This window comes from Oryctolagus cuniculus, chromosome 13 (assembly GCF_051225735.1).
Source record: "Oryctolagus cuniculus isolate XC-2025 breed Fujian yellow rabbit chromosome 13, ASM5122573v1, whole genome shotgun sequence".
Taxonomy (NCBI): Eukaryota; Metazoa; Chordata; class Mammalia; order Lagomorpha; family Leporidae; genus Oryctolagus; species Oryctolagus cuniculus.
Genome location: NC_142879.1, coordinates 44,144,690 through 44,156,701, shown reverse-complemented (window position 1 = coordinate 44,156,701; position 12,012 = coordinate 44,144,690). Strand labels below are relative to the sequence as shown.

The window sequence follows — 12,012 nt, the reverse complement described above, 5'->3', positions numbered from 1 at the left end:
AGACATATAGATCTTTTAAATTTTCTTGGAGTCAGCACTGTGGTGCAGCGGGTTAACGCCCTGGCCTGAAGCACCAGCATCCCATATGGGCACTGCTCCTTTTCAATCCAGCTCCCTGCTATGGCCTGAAAAAGCAGTGGAGGATGGCCCAAGTCGTTGGACCCCTGTACCCAAGTGGAAGACCCGGAAGAAGCACCTGGCTCCTGGCTTCAGATCAGCTCAACTCTGGCCATTGCAGCCATCTGGGGAGTGAACCAGCAGATGGAAGACCTCTCTCTCTGTCTTGACCCCTTTCTGTAACCCTGTCTTTCAAATAAATAAAATAAATCTTTAAAAAATGTTTCTAGTAATCACATTTTAAAAATTAAAAGAAATAGGTGAATTAATTTCAATATTTTATTTGACCTTATATATCTACCATACATTCATTTTGACATGTATTCAAAAATTTATTGAGATACTTTCTATTCTGTCAGAAAAAGTCTTTGAAAACTAATGTGTGTTTTACACTTACTGATGTAGGCAGTGAGTATATTATTTTCCATCCTAGAATCTTTTCTCCCACAGAGATAAAAATATTAGGCAGAGACTAGTAACATGCACAAATAGGAACAGAATTTATTTAACAGTGATAGAATGAACAGAAATTCTTACACGAGTGTGGACTACCACACACAGAGAAATACCCATCATGAGTGGGCCAGTGTTGCCAATGAAAGAGAAAATGAGAGTAACATCTCTAAGCATGGTCCATGGTGAAAAAGAGAGAAAGAAGGTAGTGTATCTGAGTGGTCTACGGTGGAAAGAGACTCTTCCCCTGCTGTGTACCTCTTTTTATAAGGTAGGGGGTAGTTCTCAATCAGATATACATGTGCCCTGGTCCTGAATGTGACAAGTACATCCTGGAAAGGTGGGCATGTCAAATTGACAGTTAAAGAGACTGCATTACTTTTAGGATTACAAGAATTCCAGCTCACCTAACCTTTAACTAATGACTGGTCACACTATATCCTTACCAGCTGGATCAGCGCACAGATGCACGTGCCTAGCAGCTACTGTGTTGAACACAGTTTTTTTTTGTTTTGTTTTGTTTTGTTTTTTTGACAGGCAGAGTTAGACAGTGAGAGAGAGAGACAAAGAGAAAGGTCTTCTTTCTGTTGGTTCACCCCAAAAATAGCCGCTACGGCCGGAGCTACGCCGATCCAAAGCCAGGAGCCAGGTACTTCTCCTGGTCTCCCACTTGGGTGCAGGGCCCAAGGACCTGGGCCATCCTCCACTGCCTTCCCAGGCCACAGCAGAGAGCTGGCCTGGAAGAGGGGCAACCGGGACAGAATCTGGCACCCTGACCGGGACTAGAATCCGGGGTGCCGGCACTGCAGGTGGAGGATTAGCCCAGTGAGCCACGGCACCAGCGAACACTGTTCTATAACTTAACAGTTTTTTAATTTTCTTCATAGCACTAGTATGATAAAATTATTTAGAGGTTGGGCTTTTGACACAGTAGTTAAGAAACGTTTATGAATATCTGCATCTCATGATAGAGAGCCTGGTTTGAGTCCCAGATCCAATTCTGATGCAGCTTCCTACTAATGTCCACCCTAGGAGGCAACAGACAATGGTTCAAGTACTTGGATCCCTGCCACTCATGTGAGAATTCCAGACTGAGCTCCATCCTGGATTTGGCTTGGCCTAGCCCCAACTTTTGCTGGCTTGGGGGAGTAAACCAGCAAAAGAAAGACTCCGTATCCTCCCCACTCCAAAATAAAGTAAAAATAAAAATTTTAAATGAAAAAATCGTATTTATTTGTTCAATATTATTTCTCCTCTATGAGAATAAGTGATCCATTAAGGCCATGTTTTGACTGCCCTTCGAACACTTCTATCCTCAGTATAGAGCACAGTTTCTGGCACTCATGAAGTGTTAAAAGTCGATGAAAGAATGCCATTTGCCCTTCTTCTCTACTACCTAGGAAAACTGCTAAATATGTCCCCTACGAAGGGAATCAGAACACACTACATATGCCACTTTCGCCCACTGATTACTTTGAGCTGATGGCGTTTGAATAGCAACAGATATAGGAAAGGTTTTCTGTTCTCCCAATTTCTACCTAAAGCAGAACACAATTTTCCATGGAAAGGTACCTTCCCTTTACCAAGAGGAGAGGACATTCTCATCATTAGAGATGGGGAGTTGATGCCAAGATAAATTTGAACAAACAAACCTTACTAAAGCAAAACCCTTTTCATCTATTAGTACTCCATCCCCATATATTTCCCAGTCATTTTCCTACATTTTATCACCCCCACCCAAAACCCTTTTCCTTTACATTTGTTATATCTCCACAACTTATTGTTCTTTGTTAAAATGGTATATAAGCTGCTGGGTCTAACTGCTTCCCTAAGGTTTTCACCTCTTTTAAGGAATACCCTAATGCCACATAAAATATTAACATGAACTAAAATTTATATATGCTGCTGTTAATCTGTGTTTTGTCAGTAAGGTTTATAGGTCCCAGGCACAGAACTTGAAAAAGTAGAGGAAAAGTCTCTCTCCCTGTACTCGATCACTTATTTGGTTCACAAACCACAGGCAGCTGCCTGGCTGCTCTAACCTGACAAGTTTACATGGCACAAAGAGTTTGGATTAATATGTAGGACAATGAGAAGAAGAAAGACACAGTCAGTATGAGCAGGAAGTTTTCTTATCAAAACAGGAGCTGCCATTCAGAGACAATTGGGGACCCCCTGGGAATTCTCCCAGGGTCTGAGAAAGCAGCTCCATTACACAGTAACAAGAGCCTCAGAGTGAAGGGTTGAGGAGTGTTCTCAGACCAGGAGGAATCTGTCCCGCTGGGGACAATTTACTACAATATCTTATTGTTCTTCTCTGAGGTAGGAGTTTTGAAAGCCCTAATTCCATGTCGGCTAGGTAACACCTGGCACACACCATCTGAGTCAGGAAGAACAAATGTCCTCCATCTCCAAGGCAAAGCACAATCTCATTCTTCCCCAAACCACACAAAGTCCAGTCCTTCCTCAACTCAACTGCAGTGGGGCAAATATTCAATAAACAGAGGGAACTCAGGGTTCCCAACAAAACCAGTGCTTAGTGTGGATATTAAGCTCCACCTCTGAAACCAGGGCAGCCCTTTTGTTCCCTAAGTAGCTCACAAGAAAAGCCCATGCTGTTGGCAGAATGACATTAAGAACTAAAGAGGTCAATCAGTTGAAACAAAACTGTAATAAAATTATTTTCTGTGCCAAATTATGTCTCAAAATCAAGCTACTTGAATACCTCCCCTGGGTGTAGATAAGACAAAAAACAACATGGGGGCTGTTGGCACTGGGGGCACAGAATTTTCAGGTCATTACTACTATTAGATTTTTTTTTCTGTTATTGTTAAAGTTGTTAGCAGTCAGCTGGATTGTGTTTGGGAGAGGATATTTAGCAAAATTGTACAAAAAGTGCTACTCCATAGGCTTCTGGATCTGTCCAAGGCTGCTGACTCTAGTGAAATGATCCTTTGTTAAAGAAGAATGAACTCATTCAGGAATAATCCATTAATTTTCCTCTTAATCTTGTCAGGTGGAGGCATAAGGTTTAAGGGGGAACAACACAAGGTTTCTGGGAATCAGTTTTAAAGTTTTCATAAGAAAATGAACTTTGGGAAAAGACTGATTAAAATTCAAGGAAACACCCTCCTTACAAACTAAACTGATGACCCAGATACTTGGTAGTAACTGTCCATCATACGCTGTAGCCAGATCAGATTGCCTCTCCCAGCTACACAGCTCAGCTCTGCTTACTGCTAATATATATTGAGAGGTTCAGGGACAAAAGCATTATGTTAGCTTTCCTCTTCTATAGTCACAAGACATCTGTCATACCTGTAGGATTAACCTCAGAGGTTTTATACTCCAGGATGTTTACAATTTGCTTTTAAGTAACGAATGAATCTAGGGTATTCTTTTAAGTTGTTAGATTTGAACCAGCATTTTGACACAGATGGTTAAGCTGTAGCCTGAGATGTTGGTGTTCCATAGGAGTAATGATTCAAGTGGTAGATGCTCTACTTCCCATTCAGCTCCCTGCTAATGCACCTGGAAAAGCATTAGAAGATGGTCCAAGTGTCTGGGTCCCAGGCACTCACATGGGAGACCTGATGGAGGTCTGGCTCCTGGCTTCAGCCTGGTACAGCCCTGGCTGTTGTTGCTATTTGGGAGTGAACCATGAATGGAAGGAAGATCTCCCTCTCTCTGTCTCTCTCCTGCTTTTCAAGTAAATGAAATAAATGTTAAAAAAAAAATTATTGGAGCCACCATTGTGAACAATAGGTTTAGCCACTGCCTGTAAAGCCAGCAACCCATATGAGCATCGGTTAGTTTAGCTCCCTGTCAAAGTGACAGGGAAAATGGCAGAAAATCATTCAAATGCTCGGATACCTGCTACCCACATGGGAGACCTGGATGGAGTTCCAGGCTCCTGGCTTCAGCCTGGCTCAATCCCGGCCATTGTGGCCATCTGGGGAGTGAACCAGAAGATGGAAGCTCTCTTTCTGTTCCTCCCTCTTTGTAACTCTTTGAAATAAATACATTTTAAAAAATAAGTTACTAAACTTTTTATAGTAAGTCTATTTTTGGTGACTGGGGACAGATACTACTTGAGTATAAAATAAAGACAGAAGTTTTATTTCTTCCTTTTCCTGCCAAGGAGCTAGAGAGATGCCGGCTGGCAGCATGCGCTGGTTCTGGGCAGGTGGGTACTAGATTTAGTGGCTTGTCTGAACGACCAAAAGAAAAGTCTTAGCTGACAAGAGTTGAGATAAACTTAATAGGTGGGTAAGACAAAGCAGAACACTTTGTTCGTTATACTCCCCGACAGGACAAATGAGTTTGGACCAGAGGTGAATTATGTGGAGGATCTGAAAGCACTGGTCCTTCACCTCGCATATGTCTGAGAACAGTTTAGAGAACACGCCTGAAAGTCAGCATCTGAGACAGTGGAGGCAGGCATGGGTGGTCAGGCGGCAGGGTGCCCGTGCTTCAGGGCCCCTGGACAAGGAAGGGGCAGACGTGGCCAGGTGGTACCTGAGAGGAGAGGGCACGGAGAGGGCTGAGCTCCCCTGCCTGCCCACGCAATGCTCAGAGGTTTCCCCCTGGAAGGCCTCACTGCCTCAGTGTTCCGGATCAGGAAGCCAAGGTGCCCCAGTCCCGAGAGCTAGAAGGTGCCAGAACAGGGCTCTTTCCCTGTGTGGTGTCGTGGTTCCCTGCATTACCAAGGGCTGCTTCTGGAGCTCCTAATCCTTCATTAAATTCATTAAAACTCTATTCTAATCCTCCTCATACAAAAATAAGCAAAAGAAAAAGCCAGGCTCAGGCAAGAACAATCCATTTTCCCAGGCTGCTGCTTGAATGGCTTGATTTCTGAATGCCTAATATGTCATCCTGATTCTTCCACCCATCAGTTTTTGCCTGGACCACACATTCAGGATGCCCATTGCCCTCTGCTGTCAGGCATTTACGGACAGACGCTCACCCTGAGCCCCGTCTACACAGCAGTCCTGGCCTGCACCCTGCCTTCCAGCAGACTCTCTCTAAAACAGTTAAGAGCTACCAGAACGAGCTGAAACGCCATGGTTTGGGCCAGAACCCGAGTGTGCTTGTGAAGGCAAGAGGCCTGTTTCCCCCTGTCTTTTCACGAATGACACGGAGCCATTTCCTGGGCTGCGCCTGTGGGCAATTCTGGTGAATGGGCGCCCTCCGAGCAGGGGCAGCTCCAGTTCCCTTCGGCTTCACCCCAGCTTTCACAGAGAAAGAGCAGCAGCAGCCACAAGAGGGGGAACCCATTAAAAACATTGCAAGCCCTTAGGCATGGAACCAATTCATATGGAAGCCAAATGGTTGGGGCTCTTGATAACGTCACTGAAAACAGAAAGTGCAAAACAATCCCTTCCCCAGGCCCTGAAAATGGAGAACAATTTTGCATGTTTATACTCCTATTTGCAAAACTAATGTTCAACCAAGAACTTCATGTTGTGAAAGGCGAACATTGCCCGAAGCACATTCGCAGAGGACCTTAATGAGATAAGATTCCCGGTTATTTCCAGTGGGATGTCTGGTGATGTCTGTGTGTATTAATGCCATTGCAGATGAGTGGCCCATTACGATGCATTTCCTCTGGGAACCATTGAGCATTCTACTCATTATTGAATTATTTATTGTTCACACAGAATGGAGGAAAATTCTATCTGTGAGCAAGACCCCTTCTGTCAGGAAAAAAAAAAAACAAAACACTTGGACAAGAAATACCCCTAACCCCCACCCCAGAACTATACATAATTGAGAAAGTCTGCCAAAATTTAGTTTGGAGACCAGTTATTTGTTTCTGTTTTATTTATGAATAAATTTGTAGGTTCCTCTAAAAAATCCTGGCAGTGAGGAAGGGGATGGCGAAGAGTCATCTATTTTTTTAAATTTATTTATATTTTGACAGGCAGAGTGGATAGTGAGAGAGAGAGACAGAGAGAAAGGTCTTCCTTTGCCGTTGGTTCACCCTCCAATGGCCGCCGCGGCCGGCGCACTGCGCTGATCCGATGGCAGGAGCCAGGTGCTTTTCCTGGTCTCCCATGGGGTGCAGGGCCCAAGCACTCGGGCCATCCTCCACTGCACTCCCGGGCCACAGCAGAGAGCTGGTCTGGAAGAGGGGCAACTGGGACAGAATCTGGTGCCCCAACCAGGACTAGACCCCGGTGTGCCAGCGCCGCAAAGCGGAGGATTAGCCTAGTGAGCCGCGGCGCCGGCGAGTCATGTGTTTTTGTTTGGAGCTCTCACCTCTCCTGTTGCTCCTTTCAACCCCTCTACTGTGTCCCTCAGCACCCACCGACTTCACATTCAGATGAGCTGGAGCGATTCTGAAAAATCCCACCCCAGGGAGGTTGAATGCCAGCGTTGGGAGGACCGAGCCCCAGGGAAGGTATTCCGAATAACCTGCCCAATTGGTTCGTGTATTCAGGGCCCAGGACCCCCTAGTTAAGGTGAACGTGGGCCTCATGAGCCAGAGCTGAGGGTCTCACTTCACCTGCAGCGTTTCTCTCCCCCAGATCAGACTCCTCATTGTTCTGAAGATGATTACTCACCACACAACATACTAGAAAACACATCCAGAAGAGAGTACTCAAAAGTTCAATGTTAGACAAGAACTAGATCACTATGATTATACTACATAAAAAAAAAAAGGCATCTAACTAGCCATGTGCCAAGTTCACTACAGGCTGCAAAATAAAACCTGCAAATCACAAAGAAGAAAGGAGTAACAGCTCATGCTTGCAAATAAATACCTTTAAACAAGAAGGTTCTAGAAAAGCTTGCATAATCATTATCTTTTCATTGAAAAAATATCCCTGTCGTTAGGTTCTATGTACAGAACGATTTGTTGCATCCCAAACGTGGAAGTCATTTTACCACCATGCATTGCTTACTTGGATATCAGATGATTGGCATTTGTTTTGTTTTCCTGACGTAAATGACTAGAGAATCCATTGCTCTCTTTTGAACATGCCCTGGTACCTCATCCCATTCCATTTCACTGACCAGATTGCAGTCTCCTTGCATTCTGTCTGTCCTCCGGGGGCACCCAGTTTTCTCCAGCAATGTTTTGATGAGGCTTCTTGAGTGGTTGAGGGGTGGGAGGTCGCCAGCAGAGAGGACCTGGAGCCAACCTGCACGGCGGCTTGGACTCCCCGTGCGGCTGCCGTCCTGGGTTGAGGGCTTGTCTGCCTCCACAGAGGGAACAGGGTTAGGTGGAAGGAACAGCGGCATCCAAAACACGCAAAGCTTTGTCCAGAAGCACATTTCCAGTCTTCCTTTACCTGGAGTCTGTCTTGGGCGGGTTGCTGTTCACAGGGTAAACTTGTAACCAGAGGAATTTCTGTGATAAAAGGGACAACACCAAAGTTCAATCACTGTGCCTGCAACATGTTTGGAAAGATTCTTTCATGGGGTGTCTAAGCAGATTTGCAATGACACGTTATTCCTAAACAACAAGGGGTCTGTAGGTGGCCTATAACCTAAATGACAGGAAGCAACCATGGCTGCAGACTGTCAAAGTGCAGAGGAACAACCAAGAAGCTTGTTAGAATGCCTCTCCCTGCACCATACGGAGTCAAAAGCTAGGAAGAAAATGCATCCCAGTTTTATCTGCAACATGGTTCACGTTACAGGATCTGGCAGAGCAAACACCTTGGCTTTATCCCACTCTAAGTCATCTGTGGTCCTCACGACTAAAGTAAGTGAATAAAAGTAAAGAGAAAATAAATTGTAATAAATTACCAATCTAATGTTGAAAAGTTCGAGACAAGCCAAACTACTAGAAGAAAATAGCAATGTTCAGGAGGATTTTAGCTTGAGAATCAAGATTCTGGAAGATGAAGTATCTGAGAAAAATAGGAACGTCTCAAGACCTTGCCAGCCTTAATAAATCCACTCCCTCAAAAGTCATTAAAGGGGTGGCAGGTAACTTCAGAGCTGATCAGCTTTCTGGGGGAAAAAAAAAAAAAACTCTTCAGCTGATTATTGAAGGAACGCAAAATATTAGCAACATTTCCTATCAGATCGTGGCCCAGAGATGAGCTAATAATGTGGGGGAATAGCAAAGATACTTTTATGTTTTGGAAATTTTTTAAAGGTTAAAATTCTTATGTTAGTATCTTCAAAATGACAGATAGTACAAGCATTTCTAAACCCAGTGCTTACCTTCAGGAGAAGGATAAACGATTATTTATCTGGAGCTCCACAGCCTTTTAAATCTCAGGGAGTATTTTGTGGTTACAAAGTCCTCTTTTTAAAATTCCTTGACTGTGCACTGAAAGCCAGAGAGGATTATTGCAGCCCAGAGAAGTTTTCCGTTGCTATGGCAATCGCTGCTCTGAAGGTAACAATGAAAGTGGATAAAAGTGAGAACTTTCTCTTTGGCAGATTTGCAGGATGACCAAAATGTGGTTAATGAACTCAATCTTTTATATCAATATTTAGCCCATTTTCTTAGAGGCCTCTACAGTCACTTGCCTTTCCTGGGGCAGAATCTAGGTCATCAGATTTCACCTGGCACAATGGAGAGATTTTAGTGCTAGGTCAAGAGTTTTTCGTGAGAATTGTTTCATCCAGACAAACCAAGGATCTGTTGAAGAATTGACTCTTTAGATCCTTATTGATTTCACAAGGTATAGAACTTGGGAAGATTTAAGGCATTTGCAAATAGACATTTTCAAGCAAAAAGCAAAGTGTGAGTTGGGGGAGTAAAGTGCTTACCCAAGCAGTAGCTGGAAGTAGGAACATTTGTTCACGTCATACATCATGACCCCCAGATTCCGTGGTAGAAGTGGAACCATCAGACTTTTCAGGTCTTGCAAAAGGCAGTGAATAAGTGATTGAAGCCACAGAGGGGTAAATCTTCGAGGAGACAAGTTACATCCTGAGAATTCAAAACTGGACAGAGTCCCTGCAAACTGCACAGAGTACATGGAAACACACGGGAATCTAAAGATTATAGAGGCTGGACAGGACCGAGTTCCATTCTGTGTGTGACAGGGCTGCTGGTGATGAGGCTGAGGAAGTGAGATAAGAATCTGGGATACTTAGACACACTGATCATTAATTAGACATGGAAACTGGGAGCAGGGGGGTGGGATAATCCTGAGAAAATACTGCTAAAAGTGACAGGAATGTATGGAAGGCAAATGTTCCTGGACAACGCTAGGCCCCTCTTTGATGACCCCTCATGGAGTATGTGGTTTTATCTAGAACTGTCAAGAGAACACGGTTGACCCATTTCTCCAGAGTTCTATGGTGAGATTAACCAGAGTTAGATATCGGATCATCAGGGGCCGATGCTGTGGTGCAGCAGGTTAAAGCCCTGGCCTGAAGCACCGCCACCCCATATGGATGCCGGTTCTAGTCCCGGTTGCTCCTCTTCCGATCCAACTTTCTGCTGTGGCCTGGGAAAGCAGTAGAAGATGACCGAAGTCCTTGGGCCCCTGCACCCATGTGGGAGACCCGGAAGAAGCTCCTGGCTTTGGATCGGCACAGCTCCGGTCGTTGCAGCCACCTGGGGAGTGAAGCAGCAGATGGAAGACCTCTCTCTCTGTCTGTACCTCTCTCTGTAACTGCCTTTCAAATAAAATAAATCTTAAAAAAAAAAAAAGATATCAGATCATCAAACAGAGGAGTGGGGAACTGAATCAAAGTCAAGACCTTAGAGCTGATGGTGTAGAGGAAGTAGAAAAGGAGGCAGTAGGCTCAGGACCAGAGGAGCTATGCTATGTGGCCTTCTGCTCATCACTTGCCCCTGCCCCTACAGCAGGGACCTCCTGAGCATCACTGACCTGATTAGGAGGTTACCCAGGGAACATAGCCCAAGCCCATTCAGCAGATTATCTGGTCCCCCCATAACCCGGGACCTCCAAACACAAGTGCTCTTCCCTGTCTGTGGAGTTACCGCCTTTCTTCCTGGAGAAGCTCTACGAAGCAGATGCCTAAATCTGCTTGAATCCTACTGAACAGCTGTCCTGTTGCCCCAGGACCGGTTCCTGACGTTCTCTCACCCATGCTCATGGGACAGTGCCCCTGTTGGGACTTCAAGGCCTGCATCCTAATTCCCCAGTGCCAATGGCCAGCACAGAAACCCTACATTTCCTGGCCTCTGAGTCTTCAGATTCCAGGTTGCAGCTTAAGCCCTTCATGCCCAACTCACCTGCTTCCCGAGAAGTCTGAAGTAACCCTTTTAAAAACATATTGACGCTTTCAGTCCGAATCAGTTTTAAGGGGTAATGCATTTCATGTGTGGCAACTTTTGGACGTGAAAGTGGGAACTAATTTACCTTTGATTGATGTGGGGGCCAGGCTCTTGTAGTGCAGTGTTTCCTGCTGGACCGACAATTGTGCTATCCCAGGAAGACCTGTGCAGACAGAGGAGGCAGGCTCTGAGCTACCCGCCCCCCCCCCTTCCTTCAGTTCCCGTTCTTTGCCTTTTGTTGTGTCCTCAGCATCGCATTCTTTCTTCACATCAATATATTTACAGGTATACTCTGGCTGGATCCAGAAAGAATGTAAAGTGGTCCCCAGGTTACATAAAATACAAGATGGCAGCATTAAGGAGAGACTAAAGCAAGAGCAGAGACATCTTGTGTGCATATCTCAGTGCTGTCATGCATGGTTTTGCAACGTGGGCACTGTGCAACCCTAGAGAGCACCATTCTTTCCCATCATCATGACAGATTTACCTGTGAACTATATTTTTCTAGCAGGCATTTTGAGAAAAGGTGTTTTTGTTTTTTTTTTTCCTAACTCATGCATGTGTACATGTTGAGCCAAAGGCAGGGCTGTGTGTGCTTCACGTCCATAACACCCAGCCACGCTTGGTGGAGCCGTCTTCTCTTGTAGAGAGATAAGTTCCCACTACTACAGCCACTTCTGGACCTGGCTTCTCCTCAGGTCCTCTTCACACTGTCAGCCTCTTTCCAAAGACACTGACCCCCTCTAAAGAATAATTATGCGTATTGGCATCCATTAAGTACCATTTATGCCTAGGCCCTGTGCTAAGCAACCTTATTTCTTCTCATGCAGTATCAACGAAACCTGAGTAATTCCTCACTGTGTAATTTAGAAGTGCCGAGGGTCACACAACTGATAGATACTACCAGAAACCCAGGCCTGTCTGCATCAGAGTTGCTGCTTTTACTGTCAAACAACCATCTGTTGCAATGCGACCCTTGTCTTTATTTGCATGTCCAAGCTCTTTTCCCAGTGCAGTATGGGAAGATATACAATGAGTGTCCATTACATGGGAAATTACCTGCTACATTTTGCTTTTTGCATTCTCCTCTAAGCACCTTCAACTCAAATATTCTCAGAGAAAAAGATAATTTCTAAAAAATATAGACTTTAATTAGAGTTTTAGGCTCACCTCTTCTGTAATACTTACCAATAATATGTATAACTTGAATCAAATCTTACTTC

At 44.7% G+C, this 12,012-nt stretch overlaps 1 protein-coding gene across 2 annotated transcripts in view; it reads right to left on the bottom strand.

Annotated features, from left to right (window-relative positions):
• SLC39A12 (solute carrier family 39 member 12) overlaps positions 1–12,012 on the bottom strand; it is a 100,573-nt gene that overhangs the window by 68,024 nt on the left and 20,537 nt on the right. For both annotated transcript variants that reach the window (XM_002717411.6, XM_089311503.1), the window contains exons 2-5: positions 10,875–10,952; positions 9,307–10,102; positions 8,752–8,923; positions 7,591–7,927 (exon numbers count right to left, since the gene is read on the bottom strand). In XM_002717411.6, coding sequence (XP_002717457.3) covers positions 7,591–7,851 — 261 coding nt within the window. In that variant the 5' untranslated portion in view covers positions 7,852–7,927; positions 8,752–8,923; positions 9,307–10,102; positions 10,875–10,952. The remainder of the gene's footprint in view (positions 1–7,590; positions 7,928–8,751; positions 8,924–9,306; positions 10,103–10,874; positions 10,953–12,012) is intronic.